The sequence below is a fragment of the Scyliorhinus torazame genome, chromosome 25 (assembly GCF_047496885.1).
Source record: "Scyliorhinus torazame isolate Kashiwa2021f chromosome 25, sScyTor2.1, whole genome shotgun sequence".
Classification (NCBI taxonomy): Eukaryota; Metazoa; Chordata; class Chondrichthyes; order Carcharhiniformes; family Scyliorhinidae; genus Scyliorhinus; species Scyliorhinus torazame.
The window spans coordinates 17564089-17579400 of record NC_092731.1 but is presented as its reverse complement, the minus strand read 5'-3'; the positions used below and the strand labels follow the sequence as shown (position 1 = coordinate 17579400).

Here is a 15312-nt window from a genome sequence, read left to right as displayed (position 1 = left end):
TCCACACGGAGAGTGACCCAGAGCCGGGATCGAACCTGGGACCTCGGCGCCGTGAGGCAGCAGGGCTAACCCACTGCGCCACCGTGCTGCCCGAAAGAAACAGAGGTAACGTTTTGAGTCCGTATGACTCTTCCTCAGAAGATGTTATCTTTTTGAGTATCTGGTATATGGCTAGTGACGGATGACCTTCAAATTCGGAGAGAAGAGTCACATCACCGAGCCCAAGGAAACTGCTACGGTTGAATAGTGTGAGGTCTTAGCGGTATCTGTATAAGGCCTGCCAGTTTGACATTCATACACCAGGGGATGGAGAGTTAATGAAGGTAACAGAACGGATAGGATGCGGGTTGCAGAGTACTGGGTGAACTGGAAGTTGTGTCCAAGATCTCAATCGAAGAGCTGGAGATACCGAGCTGAAAAAAACCTTGGATGAGTGCATAAATCAAGGGAATACCTGACACCTGGATTGTGAATTCTATTTAATGGCCAGTGGCATAGTTCATTGAAATTTTGACATGGCATTAATGACACATTTTTCAGGAAGTACGTCAGTGATTTACCCATGGTTTGGGCCATGTTTAGCTCAGGTCTGGAACAGTCACAAAGCAATTTCTAATGCTCTGTTTTAACAGTTCAAATTTTTGCATGCACATCATAACCTCAGGTCAACTGGATTCGTAATTCTGTTACCTGGGAGTGTTGAGATTTCCAACCCCCCCCTCCTCAAATTGTGACGCCCTCCGTGCAAATTTGCCTCTTTACATCCCGTATTTGTTCAGCCAAGCCACTGTTCAATTTTGTATATTTACAGGAATGAAGCTCCCACCATAACCATTGGCTTTATGGATATACGGACGGCTCAGTACAGCATTGAGGCAGAGGTACAGGAGGCCTTGCGTTTGATCTCTCTTTGTTCATCTGGACTTGTGTGCGGTTAAGATCAGCCAGGGTTCCAGCTGCTACAAAGATATAGCACCTACGGTTGAAAATGGCCTGTGTGTGGATATCAGGCAACGTTAGGATCGGGCTGGACTATGAGCATTCTGTCTTCCAGTAATTTGCGAGCAATCACTGGACCCCTGAATCGAGGAAGGGCCAGATAATGGTCCCGTATCCATAGAACTATCCCCCAGGAAGATCCAGTACCTTCAGGAAAAGAATCGGGGGGGGGAACCAATGTGGAATAAGAAATATCATTGATTATCATAGAATTTACAGTGCAGAAGGAGGCCATTCGGCCCATCGAGTCTGCACCGGCTCTTGGAAAGAGCACCCTACCCAAGGTCAACACCTACACCCTATCCCCACAACCCAGCAACCCCACCCAACACTAAGGGCAATTTTGGACACTAAGGGCAATTTATCACGGCCAATACACCTAACCCGCACATCTTTGGACTGTGGGAGGAAACCGGAGCACCCGGAGGAAACCCACGCACACACGGGGAGGACATGCAGACTCTGCACAGAGAGTATCCGCCATATCACTTTGAGGCAATATTGTCAAAAACATCTGAGGCTGCTTGAATGACTAACCCTATAACTCATTGGAAGATGCCTTCTATCCTTCATTTTTAGTCCACCTTCTGTAATTTCTTCTTGGCTGGGTTTGGGTACTCGGGGTTTTCGATCACTCCCTCTCCAAATTTCAATTCCAGGAAACGCCTGTGATTGTTGGGCGCCAGAGCAGTCATCCCAGCAAACTGCATGGGGACCAGCGGCTTGAGGAAGTGCTCCGGGAACTCCACGTCCTGCCTGTGATCCATCCAGGTGTTTTTGGTCATGATTCCTTCTCTGGCGTAGAATGGCCACAGGTCAACGTGCAGGTGGTTGCTTTGGCTGTACTGCACGCGGTAGAAGTCGCCTTCCACGGCCTTTTCCCACACGTAGCCGTTCTCGTCCACCACCGAGCCCGAGTCCAGGCTCCTCAGAAACTCGCAGTTCTCCACGTCCTCCAGGTAGATGCCCAGATCCACGTCGTAGTCCCAGGGGATGATGTCCTGATGGCGGACTGCTCCCAGGAGCGTCCCGCCCTCCAGCCAGTAGCGGACGCCTGAGGACTTCAGGATGCCTATGACATACTTGGTGGTCTGGCGTAACGCTTTGAGACAGCAGGGCGGGGTCCACCTGTCCTCATACAGGTACTCAGGTGTGTCATCGTGCACTGTGCCAAAACAACGAGGAGTGTCCTTGCTGCAGCCGTACCACTGCTCCTTCCCATTGGCCAGCACCACGCGCCTCAGACCAAAGTCTCTGAAGAGCTGGGCCAGCCTGGCTTTGGCGGTGATGTCGGCCTTCCAGCGGTTATGCGCCGACATGAACAACGAGCGGTGGTAGGAGGAGAAGGCCACGCTCTCCGCCACCCTCACCTTCCAGCCACGCAGCGAGGACTGGACAAAGAGGGAGGTCAGGAGCGGCCTTCCCATGGGCTGGGAGAGGTTGAACAAATCTTCGGTCCGCACCAGGACCACGGCGTCTCCGTCCACGGCATCGCAAAGCCGGGCTGAGGAGAGGCTGTAGACGGCACTCCACTCCTTCAGGCTGACCCGCAGCTGGAGGCAGCGCAACGCTTCCGCCGTTTGGACGGGAGCCGCCACCATATGTACCTTTCCCTTGTGGGCCTCAAATTCCCGGAGCAGGCGGTCCAGCTGCTGGGTGGAGTCTAAGGGCACCCCGTCGGGCACCAGGAGGGTGTATTCGGTGTGGATGTAGAACTCGGGTCGGGAGACGTGGGGCGGCTGATCCGGAGATGCCTTCAGCGTTACCACCTGGACGTTGGGTTGGGCAGGCAGGCCCAATGGCGGATATGGCAGTCTGTCAGCCACCACCACAATGGGCTGCTCGGGCCTCTCCCTCAGGAAGGACTTCACCGCGCCCGCCACCCAATTCTCAAAGTCTTCGAACTCCCGTATCAGCACGGTGACCCCGGGGGCCCTTGAAATGGCCGACCTCCTGGTGGCCGCCTTCCCCGGGTCTCTGTGCTTTAGCATTTGTTGTTGAGTTCTGGACACGTAATAGAGTACGACTAGATTCATCATTATCGCCCCGGTCAGCAGCATCTGGCAAAAACTAACCCGCATTGTGCTCTTCACAAGTTCAGTAGTGTCGGCAATTAACTAGTACAAAAAGCAGCTTTTCTTGGTTAGTCTCTTGTTGCCTTTTGACATCGCAACAATTAACACTCGAGTCAGGATCCTGATTGTTGGACAAGTAATAATTGCAATGAATTCCCCAGAAAATGCATGGTCTTCAATGGATCTAAAAACAAAAAGAAACGTTAAGAAGCACAAAGCACAAAATACTCATCAGCTGATGAAATCCACAGAATGGCATCTCCCCAGTCGGGTATTCCAGAAGGCACAAGCCACTGTGCCCTTGTGGAGAACGTAAGAAGTATGAAAAGGGGTGGACTATATACGGCACCTCGAACCTGCTGCACCGTTCAATAATATCGTGACTGAACAATAACACTCTGCATTTATATAGTGCCTTTAATGTAGCAAAATGTCCCAAAGGGCCTTATATAAACAAAGCCCGACACCGAGCCTCATCAGGAGATATTAAGGCAGGTGACCAAAAGCTTGGTCAAGAGTTGTTTGAAGGAGCATCTTAAAGGAGGAAAGAGCGGTAGAGGTTTAGGGAGGGAATTCCAGAACTTAAGGCCCAGGCAGCTGAAGGCACGGCCACTTATAGTGAGTGGGTCAATTAAAACCGGGGATGTTCCAAAGGCCTGAATTAAAGTGCGCAGGCACCTTGTAGGGTTGCAGATTTGGAGGAGATTACAGAGATGCGAACGCCATAGGGGGATTTGAAAACAAGGTTGGTGATTTTAAAATTGAGGCTTTGCTTAACCGGCAGGCACAGAGGTGATGGGTGAACGGGACAGTCTGTGAGTTAGGAAACAGGTAGCAGAGTTGTGGGTGACCTCAAATCTACAGTGGGTAGAACTTGGGAGGCCAGCTAGAAGTGCACTGGAACAGTCAAGAATACAGATCACAAATACGTGGATGAGCGTTTCAGCAGTGGGTGGACTGAGGAACGGGCAGGGTCAGATGATGTTGTAAGGATGGAAAGCAATGGTCTTTGCGACGGTGCGGATATGTGGTTGGAGGTTCATCCTGCGGCCAAACCTACACCAAGGTTACAAACAGTCTGCTCTCAGACAGGTTGTCACTATGGCTGGAGAATGGAGTTTGCGGCGGAGACTGAAGACAATGTCTTTGGTCTTCCCAATATTTAGTTGGAGGAAATTTATTCTCATCCAGTATCAGATAAGCAATTGAAACAGTGAAAGGGGTTGAATGGGTTTGTGGTGAAGTGCAGCGGGATGACATTAACATACATGTGGAAACCATGCTGTGTTTTCAGAAGGGTATTATGTAACTGAAAAATAGGCGGGGTGGGGGGGGGGGGGGGTCATGGTTAGATTCCAGGATACTAGGGGTGGCACGGTAGCACAGTGGTTAGCACTGCTGCCTCACGGCACCGAGGACACCGGTTTGATCCCGGCCCCGGGTCACTGTCCGTGTGGGGTTTGCACATTCTCCCGTGTTTGCGTGGGTTTCACCCCCACAACCCAAAGGTGCGCAGGGTAGGTGGATTGGCCACGCTAAATTGCCCCTTAATTGGAACCAGTGCGGGAGCAAGAGAAGCCATTGCAGGTGATTCTCTGGCTACGGCTGAATAGGTGAGAATGGAATCAGGCAACTGCAGCCCCACTCAACTGGATGATTGTGGAGAGGCGTTGGAGGGTGGTGTAGTCATAGATCATTGAATCCCTACAGTTCAAAAGGAAGCCATTCGGCTCATCAAGTCTGCACTGATCCTCCAAAACAGGACTCGACCTCGGCCCACTCCCCCCGCCCTATCCCCGTAACCCCGCGCATTGATCATGGTCAATCCATCTAACCTGCACATCTTTGGACTGTGGGAGGAAACCGGAGAACCCGGAGGAAACACACGCAGGCACGGGGAGAACGTGCAGACTCCGCACAGTCACCCGAGGTCGGAATCGAACTCGGGGCCCTGCCGCTGTGAGGCAGCAGAGCTAACCACTCTGCCACCGTGTCACCCTCAACCGTGTCAAAGACTGCAGGCGCATTGAGAAGGGTGAGAAATGAAAATGAAAATCGTTTATTGTCACAAGTAGGCTTCAATTAAGTTACTGTGAAAAGCCCCTGGTCGCCACATTCCGGCGCCTTTTCAGGGAGGCTGTTACGGGAAGGAAGGTTCTCCTTTGTCAAGCACACACACACAGGATGTCACTTACGGCTTTGATAGGAGCGATTTCAGTCCTGTGGCAGGATGGATGCTTGATTGGAGGGATTCAAATATGAAGTTCCAGGAAACGTGGGCATGGACTTGGAAGGTCAAAGGACTTTAGAGAGGAAGGTAAGGTTGGAGATGGAGTGGTAGTTTGCAAGGGGGGTGGTAGTTTGCAAGGGCATGGAAGATATGAAAGAGAGAGGGACAGTACCCAAGCTCTATTTCTAGATGAACTCCACTTATCCCCATGACTTTTGACTTCCTTTTCGCCCAAGACATTTTCAAGCGGTATGTAATCTTTCTGGCCTTACTCATTTTGTTTTCCTCTTCCTACACCGCTTTCACATTGTGTTGAAGTCCAGACTCATCAAAGTGTCTGCTTACTCTCTTTCTTTCCCAGGACCTCTGTGTTGCCCTTGCTCTCCTCAGTCGCCCCCTTCCTTTTACAATTTAATAAACTTTTAAGTTGTAAGCTTGGCAATCCTCACCTTCTGGTTGGCCTCAAGCTCCTATTTTCCTCTTTTCAACCTTGCTGTGGCTCAATGCCATGGGACTAGGGCCTTCACTTGGGTATTCCCAACCACTGTGCGTTATCAATTGTATTTATTTTATTTGCACAGATGGCTGGGTGGGGAAGGAGCGACTGAAATGTAGCATTGCTGGAGGATTGAAGCTTGTAGCTAAAGGGCAGCACTGTTGCCTCACGGCGCTCAGGACCCGGGTTCAAACCCGGCCCTGGGTCACTGTCCGCGTGGAGTTTGCACATTTTTTAAAAAATTGTTCTTGGGTCGTGGGCGATGTGCCAGCATTTACTGCACATCCTTAATTGCCCTTGAGGGGGCAGTTAAGAGTCAACCACATTGCTGTGGGTCTGGAGTCACATGTAGGCCAGACCGGGTAAGGACGGCAGATTTCCCTCATTAGTGAACCAGGTGGGCTTTTGCGACAATCGGCAATGGTTTCATGGTCACCGTTTGATTTTTAATTCCAGATATTTTATTGAGTTTCAATTCCATCACCTGCCGTGGTGGGATTTGAACCCTGGTCCCCAGATCATCACCCTGGGTCTCTGGATTACCAGTCCAGCGACAATACCACTACGCCGTCGCCTCACCATTCTCCCCGTGTCTGCATGGATCCCACCCCCACAACCTAAAAAAGATGTGGATAGGTGGATTGGCCACGCTAAATGGCCCCTTAATTGGGAAACAAAAAATGGGTACCCTAAATATATTCAAAAAAAAGAAACTTATAGCTTAGATAAATATCTGAGCCCAGCATAAAAGTGCCCGACACAAGTGGCACTGACCTGGATTAGCACTCTGGGGGAATGGCCATAATTTAATTGCTGGATAAATACCATTTTCAGCACAGCCATTTGAGATAGTCACGTTTGTATCAATATGTGGTGTTGTGCCCAAGCAAAACTCCAGTTACTGAAGACTGTCGGCTTCTTTGTGATTCTTTGAGAGCACACGCCCTCTCTGAGTCAAAAGGTCATTGGTTCAAGACTGATTCAAAATCCAGGTTGATACTCCAGAGCCGCTACTAATGGCGTGCCAGCTGCATTGTTGGATGTATCATCTCTCGGACAAGATGTTAATTTGATACCCCAGTCCGGTATCTCAGGGGGACGTTAAAGATACCACCACACTTTTGAAGGGCAGCAGGGGGAAGGCCTACCCCGGCATCTTTTTAAATTCTTTCCCAAGATGTGAGCATGGCTGGCTCGGGCAGCATTTGTTGCCGATCCCTAATTGCCCTCCAGAGGGCGGTACTGACCTGCTGTTTTGTGCCACTGCATCCATGCGGTGTAGGTACACCCACAGTGTTGGGGAGTTCCAGAATTTTGACCCAGCAATGGTCAAGGGACAGTGAGGTAATTCCGGGTCAAGGTGGTGTGCGGCCTGGAGGGGAACTTGCAGTTGGCAGTGTTCCCATGCATCTGCTGCCCTTGTTCTTCTCTTTTAAAAAAAAATATATTTATTAAAGTTTTTTAACACAATGTTTCTCCCTTACAAACAATAACCCCCCCCCGTAACAACAAAAAAAGAGAAATTGCGCCGAGCAAGATATGTACATGGCAAAATGATATATTTACACAGCTTTGTACACTGGCCCTCACCCGTACATGCCAGTTTCCCCAACCCTTCATGTTATCTCTTGCTCATCCACCCTCCCAGGCAGTCCCCCCTCCCCCCCCCTCCCAGGACGTCCCCTCCACCCCCAGCCCCCCAAGGTTGCTGCTGCTGCTGACCGACTTTCCTCTAACGCTCCGCGAGATAGTCTAGGAACGGTTGCCACCGCCTGTAGGACCCCTGCGCAGACCCTCTCAAGGCGAACTTAATCCTCTCCAACTTTATGAACCCAGCCATATCATTTATCCAGGCCTCCAGGCCGGGGGGCTTCGCCTCCTTCCACATGAGCAAGATCCTTCGCCGGGCTACTAGGGACGCAAAGGCCAGAATGCCGGCCTCTTTCGCCTCCTGCACTCCCGGTTCGTCCACTACTCCAAATATTGCTAGCCCCCAGCTTGGCTTGACCCGGACTTTCACCACCTGAGATATTGCTCCCGCCACTCCTCTCCAGAACCCCTCCAGTGCCGGGCATGACCAAAACATATGGACATGGTTCGCCGGGCTCCCTGAGCACCTTCCACATCTGTCCTCTACCCCAAAGAACCTACTCAACCTCGCCCCCGTCAAGTGCACTCTGTGGACCACCTTAAATTGTATCAGGCTGAGCCTGGCACACGAGGAGGAGGAATTAACCCTACCCAGGGCATCAGCCCACAGACCTTCCTCGATCTCCTCCCCCAGCTCCTCCTCCCATTTACCCTTCAACTCTTCTACCAGCGCTTCCCCCTCTTCTTTCAACTCCTGGTGTATTTCCGACACCTTGCCCTCCCCGACCCATACACCCGAGATCACCCTATCTTGAACTTCTTGTGCCGGGAGCAACGGGAATTCCCTCACCTGTCGCCTCACAAAAGCCCTCACCTGCATATATCGAAAGGCATTTCCCGGGGGTAACTCGAACTTCTCCTCCAGCGCCCCTAGGCTCGCAAACGTCCCGTCGATGAACAGTTCCCCCATTTTTCCAATCCCTGCCCGATGCCATCTCTGGAACCCCCCGTCCATCTTCCCTGGGACAAACAGGTGGTTACCCCTGATCGGGGACCACACTGATGCTCCCATTGCACCCCGGTGCCGTCTCCACTGGCCCCAGATCCTTAGCGTTGTCGCCACCACTGGGCTCGTGGTATACTTTGTCGGCGAGAGCAGCAGCGGTGCCGTCACCAACGCCCCCAGGCTCGTTCCTTTACAGGACGCCATCTCCATCCTCTTCCATGCCGCCCCCTCTCCCTCCATAACCCACTTGCGGATCATCGCCACATTTGCTGCCCAGTAGTAGCTCCCCAGGTTTGGCAGCGCCAACCCTCCTCGGTCCCTACTGCGTTCCAGGAACTCTCTCCTTACTCTCGGGGTCTTCTTCGCCCACACAAACCCCATAATACTCCTGCCTACTCTCTTAAAAAAGGCCTTAGTGATCACGATGGGAAGGCACTGAAACACAAACAGAAACCTCGGAAGGACCATCCATTTTGACCGACTGCACTCTACCCGCCAGCCAGAGCGGTAACATGTCCCATCTTTTGAAATCCTCCTCCATTTACTCCACCAACCTCGTCAGATTCAGTTTATGTAGGGTCCCCCAACTCCTAGCTATCTGGATCCCCAGATACCGAAAGCTCCCTTCCGCCCTCCTCAGCGGTAGGTCCCCTATCCCTCTTTCTTGGTCCCCCGCCTGTAATACAAAGAGCTCACTCTTCCCTACATTGAGCTTATAGCCCGAAAACTCCCCAAACTCCCTTAGAGTCTGATGACCTCCACCATCCCCTCCATTGGACCCGCCACGTACAGCAACAGGTCATCCGCATATAGCGACACCCGATGCTCTTCTCCCCCTCGGACCACCCCCCTCCATTTATTAGACTCCCTCAATGACATGGCCAATGGTTCGATCGTCAATGCGAACAACAGGGGGGACAGGGGGCACTCCTGCCTCGTCCCTCGGTACAGTCGAAAGTACTCCGACCTCCGCCGGTTCGTCACTACACTCGCCATCGGGGCTCTGTAAAGGAGCTTAACCCAATTGATAAACCCTACCCCGAACCCAAACCTACGCAGCACCTCCCAGAGGTACTCCCACTCTACTCGGTCAAAGGCCTTCTCCGCGTCCATAGCTGCCACTATCTCCGCCTCTCCCTCCTCCGATGGCATCATTATCACGTTTAAGAGCCGCCGCACATTGGTGTTTAGTTGCCTGCCCTTTACAAATCCCGTCTGGTCCTCGTGGATTACCCCCGGGACACAGTCCTCGATCCTCGTGGCCAGCACTTTTGCCAGCAACTTTGCATCCACATTGAGGAGCGAGATCGGCCTGTACGATCCACATTGCAGTGGGTCCTTGTCCCGCTTTAGGATCAAAGAAATTGTCGCTTCCGACATTGTCGGGGGCAGGGTCCCCTCCTCTCTTGCCTCATTAAAGGTCCTCACCAGTAGCGGGGCCAACAGGTCTGCGTACTTCCTGTAGGACTCCACCGGGAATCCGTCCGGTCCCAGGGCCTTCCCCGCCTGCATGCTCCCCAAACCCTTGCTCAACTCCTCCAACCCAATTAGTGACCCCAAACCAGCCACCTCTTGCTCCTCCACCCTCGGGAATCTCAGCTGATCTAGGAATCGTCTCATCCTCTCTTCCCCCGCTGGGGCCTGGGATCTGTACAGCTCTTCATAAAAGGCCTTGAATACCTCGTTTATTTTCGTCGCACTCCGAACCGTGGCTCCCCTTCCATCTTTGACTCCCCCTATTTCCCTCGCTGCCATCCTCTTACGGAGCTGGTGTGCCAGCATCCGACTAGCCTTTTCCCCATACTCGTAGGTCGCCCCCTGCGCTTTCCTCCACTGTGCCTCCGCCTTCCCTGTGGTCAACAGGTCAAACTCCGCCTGGAGCCGTCGTCTTTCCCCAAGTAATCTTTCCTCCGGGGCCTCTGCGTATCTCCTGTCCACTCTCAAAATCTCCCCCACTAACCTCTCCCTTTCCATACCCTCTGTCTTCTCCCTATGAGCCCTAATGGAAATTAGCTCTCCCCTGATCACCGCCTTCAACGCCTCCCATACCACCCCCACCTCCCCGTTGTCGGTGGCCTCCAAGTACCTTTCGATACACCCCCTCACCTTCCCACACACCACCTCGTCCGCCAGCAGTCCCACATCCAGCCGCCACAACGGGCGTTGGTCCCTCTCCTCTCCCAGCTCCAGTTCCACCCAGTGCGGGGCATGGTCTGAAACAGCTATAGCCGAATACTCCGTCCCCTCCACCCTCGGGATGAGCGCCCTACCCAGAACAAATAAATCTATCCGGGAGTAGGCTTTGTGTACATGGGAGAAGAAAGAAAATTCCCTGGCCTGCGGCCTTGCAAACCGCCATGGGTCCACTCCCCCCATCTGATCCATAAACCCCCTAAGTACCTTGGCCGCCGCCGGCCTCTTTCCAGTCCTTGATTTGGAGCGGTCCAGTGCTGGATCCAACACTGTATTGAAGTCCCCTCCCATTATCAGGCCTCCTATCTCCAGGTCCGGAATGCGCCCCAACATGCGCTTCATGAATCCTGCATCATCCCAGTTCGGGGCTGATACGTTTACCAACACCACCCACGTCCCTTGCAGCCTACCGCTCACCATTACATATCGCCCTCTATTGTCCGCTACAATAGTCTTGGCCTCAAATGACACCTGCTTTCCCACCAATATTGCCACCCCTCTATTCTTCGCGTCCAGTCCCGAGTGGAATACCTGTCCTACCCATCCATTTCTTAGCCTGACCTGGTCCGCCACCTTCAGGTGTGTCTCTTGGAGCATGGCCACGTCCGCCTTCAGTCCCTTTAAGTGCGCGAACACTCAAGCCCTCTTCACCGGCCCATTCAGGCCCCTCACATTCCACGTTATCAGCCGGATTGGAGGGGCTCTCACCCCCCCCCCCCCCCCCCCATGCCCCGCCGACTAGCCATCTCCTTTTCTGGGCCAGTCCCGTGTCCACGCCTCCCTCACCCTCCAGTCCCCCAGAGGGGGGACCCCCGTCCCGACCACCTCTTCTGTGTCCCATTCCCTTTCGGCCAGTGCAGCAGCAACCCTTTCCCCCCCCCCTTTCCCCCCTCCTCTCCCCCCCCGCTAGACCCCTGTCTAGCTTTTTTGCTCCCCCATGTCACTCCCGTAAGTCGGCTGACGCCTGCTGACCCCGGCTTCCCCCGCCGTCCCATTGACCCCCCCGCGTGGGAGTCTCCCAATCCATATGCATTCCTTCGTTCCCCTTCCCGCCTTTCCAAAGCCCGCTCCGCCCCCTCTAGCGCAGCTCCTTGTCTCTCTCCCCCAGCCCATATAACATTCCCTGCGCGTGATTGACCCCCTATATACAACAACCATCACACATCAAACCCCAAAACATCCCCCCCACCCTCACAAACCCTCAGTTAGAGTCCAACTTTTCGGCTTGTACAAAGGTCCACGCCTCTTCAGGCGTTTCAAAGTAATAGTGTTGGCCCTTGTATGTGACCCACAGTCGCGCTGGCTGCAGCATTCCGAATTTCACTTCTTTCCGGTACAACGCCGCTTTGGCCCGGTTGAAACCCGCTCTCCGCTTTGCAACCTCCGTGCTCCAGTCCGGGTATATTCAGATCTCTGCATTGTCCCACTTACTGCTCCGCTCCTTCTTGGCCCATCTCAGGACCCACTCTCTGTCCGTGAACCGGTGGAACCTCACCACCATCGTCCTTGGCGGCTCATTTGCCTGGGGCTTCTTCGCCAGCACCCGATGTGCCCCGTCCAACTCCAGCGGCCTCGAAGGGGCCTTCGTGCCCATCATCGCCTCGAGCATCGTGCTCGCGTATGCCCCGGCATCAGCCCCCTCCACTCCCTCAGGGAGACCCAGGATTCGCAGATTCTTTCTCCTCGACATGTTCTCCAGGTCTTCGAGTCTTCCCGCCCACCTCTTGTGTAGCGCCTCGTTCTGCTCCACTCTCACCGCCAGGCCCACAAGCTCATCCTCATTCTGACTGACTGTTTTCTGTACCTCCTGGATCTTAGTTTCGTGGGCCTTCTGGGTGATCCCGAGTCCTTCAATTGCCGAAAGCATAGCCGCCAACATCTCCTTGCGCATCTCCTCGCGCTGCTCCTCGAAGCAGCGCTTGATGAACTCCTGCAGCTCCCCTTTGTCCCTGGCCGCCGCCATTTTGTTTTCTTCCCCTCGCTTCTCCCGTTGCTCCAGTGCCGCTCCTTTGGCCGTTACACTTCTGGTCCGTTTCATAGAAGTTGGAGGGGGACCTCTCTCTTCCCTTCCCCATGGGCTGCGTCAAATAAAAAAAAAATTTAAAAAGTTCCGTTGAGGCTCCTCTAACGAGCCCGAAAGTCCGTGGTAGCGTGAGCTGCCGAATCGTGCGGCTTAGCTCCGCATAGCCGCAACCGGAAGTCGAGAGGGAATCCTTTTGGCAGTGTTCGCTTCACCAGTCTGCCCCAAAAAGTCTATGGAAACTCCTGAAAAAGGTCTGGGAGTCCGTTCCAGACGGGAGCTGCCGAATGCGCGACCTACTCCTCCATGGCCGCCACCGGAAGCCTCGTCCCTGCTTCTTCAATGGCCTTGGTAGATCTTTTCACAGTTGTTCCCTCTGCTGCTAGAATTCACCTTTGATAGAGTCAAGTCAGATTGCAGCTTTAAGCTTGCCCTTCCCCCGCCTGCATGCTGGAAGAGGCCATGTTTATCCTGTTGCAGCCAAATCTTTTACAGCTTCTGCCGGGTCTGGTAGCCAAAAGACATAACATTCCTGGGGGACACTGTCAGGGGAATGCTGCAGACTTCTTCCCACACCGGGAAATGGCAAACAAATGCCGTGGGGGCCCTGTAAAAGAGCCCAAAAGTCCGTTCCAAGCGGGAGCTACCGAATATGCGACCTATCTCTGCATAGCCGCACCCGGAAGTCTTCCCGTGTTCTTCTCGATGGTAGAGGTCATGGATGTGGAAGGTGCTGTTGAAGGAGCCTTGGTACACACTGTTGTCACTGTGTGTCGGTGGTGGAGGGAGTCAATGTTTAATCCTGGAATGGTGTTGAGCTTGAGTGTTAATGGAGCTGCATTCATCCAGGCAAGTGGACAGTATTCCATCACAGTCCTGACTTCCATAGAAGGTCGGCACGGTGGCACAGTGGTTAGCGCTGCTGCCTCACAGCGCCAGGTTCAATTCCGGCCTCGGATGACTGTCTGTGTGAAATTTGCACGTTCTCCCCGTGTCTGCCAGGGTTTCCTCCAGGTGCTCCGGTTTCCTCCCACAGTCCAGAGATGTGCAGGTTAGGTGGATTGGCCATGCCAACTTGTCCCTTAGTATCCAAAAGGTTGGATTGGGTTACTAGGGTACGGTTGGGCCCTGACCCTAGGTAGGGTGCTCTTTCAGAGGGTCGATACAGACTCGATTGGCCGAATGGCCTCCGTCTGCACTGTAGGGATTCTAAGTATCCATAGAATCCCTACAGCGCAGAAAGAGGCCATTCGGACCATCGAGTACCACTGACTCTCCGAAACAGCACCCTTCCTAGGCCCACTCCCCCAGCCTATCCCCGAAACCCCACCTAACCTGCACATCTTTGGACACTTGTGATATACATAAATGATCTGGACGAAGGTATAGGTGGTCTGATTAGCAAGTTTGCAGATGATACTAAGATTGGTGGAGTTGCAGATAGCGAGGAGGACTGTCAGAGAATACAGCAAAATATAAATAGATTGGAGAGTTGGGCAGAGAAATGGCAGATGGAGTTCAATCCAGGCAAATGCGAGGTGATGCATTTTGGAGGATCTAATTCAAGAGCGGACTATACTGTCAATGGAAGAGTCCTGGGGAAAATTGATGTACAGAGAGATCTGGGAGTTCAGGTCCAGTGTACCCTGAAGGTGGCAACGCAGGTCGATAGAGTGGTCAAGAAGGCATACAGCATGCTTGCCTTCATCGGAAGGGGAATTGAGTACAAGAGTCGGCAGGTCATGTTACAGTTGTTTAGGACTTTGGTTAGGCCACATTTGGAATACTGCGTGCAGTTCTGGTCACCACATTACCAGAAGGATGTGGATGCTTTAAAGAGGGTGCAGAGGAGGTTCACCAGGATGTTGCCTGGTATGAAGGGTGCTAACTATGAAGAAAGGTTGAGTAGATTAGGATTGTTTTCGTTGGAAAGCCGGAGGTTGAGGGGGACCTGATTGAGGTCTACAAAATTATGAGAGGTAAGGACAGGGTGGATAGCAACAAGCTTTTTCCAAGAGTGGGGGTGTCAATTACAAGGGGTCACGATTTCAAGGTGAGAGGGGGAATGTTTAAGGGAGATGTGCGTGGAAAGTTTTTTACGCAGAGGGTAGTGGGTGCCTGGAACGCCTTGCCAGCGGAGGTGGTAGAGGCAGGCACGATAGCATCATTTAAGATGCATCTAGACAGATATATGAACGGGCGGGGAACAGAGGGAAGTAGATCCTTGGAAAATAGAAGACAGGTTTAGATAAAGGATCTGGATCGGCGCAGGCTGAGAGGGCCGAAGGGCCTGTTCCTGTGCTGTAATTTTCTTTGTTCTGAGGGCCAATTTAGCAAGCCCAATCCACCTAATCTGCACATCTTTGGGCTGTGGGAGGAAACTGGAGCACCTGGGGTAAATCCACGCTGACACAGGGAGAAGGTGCAAGCTCCACACAGACAGCCACCAAGGCTGGAATTGAACCCGGGTCCCTGGCGCTGTGAGGCAGCAGTGCTAACCACTGTGCCACCGTGCCACCCTAAAGACTTGTGCCTTGTAGGCGATGGAAAGGCTTTGGCAAGTCAGGTGGTGAACTACTCTCTGCACAATTCTCAGCCTCTGATCTGCTCTTGTGTCCTGACCAATATTAATCTATTTATTTATGGGGCTGGTTTAGCACAATGGGCTAAACAGTTGGCTTGTAATGCAGAGCAATGCCAGCA

General features: G+C 53.0%; 1 protein-coding gene across 4 annotated transcripts in view; it reads right to left on the bottom strand.

The window, feature by feature from the left end:
• Positions 1 to 464: 464 nt before the first annotated feature.
• The window catches only part of fkrp (fukutin related protein), a 35168-nt gene continuing 20320 nt past the window's right edge, over positions 465 to 15312 (bottom strand). For 2 of the 4 annotated variants that reach the window (XM_072490114.1, XM_072490115.1), the window contains 2 exons: positions 7048 to 7229; positions 465 to 3258 (listed from right to left, as the gene is read on the bottom strand). In XM_072490114.1, coding sequence (XP_072346215.1) covers positions 1575 to 3080 — 1506 coding nt within the window. In that variant the 5' untranslated portion in view covers positions 3081 to 3258; positions 7048 to 7229 and the 3' untranslated portion in view covers positions 465 to 1574. The remainder of the gene's footprint in view (positions 3259 to 7047; positions 7230 to 15312) is intronic. The other 2 variants (XM_072490116.1, XM_072490117.1) reach the window with 1 other exon arrangement.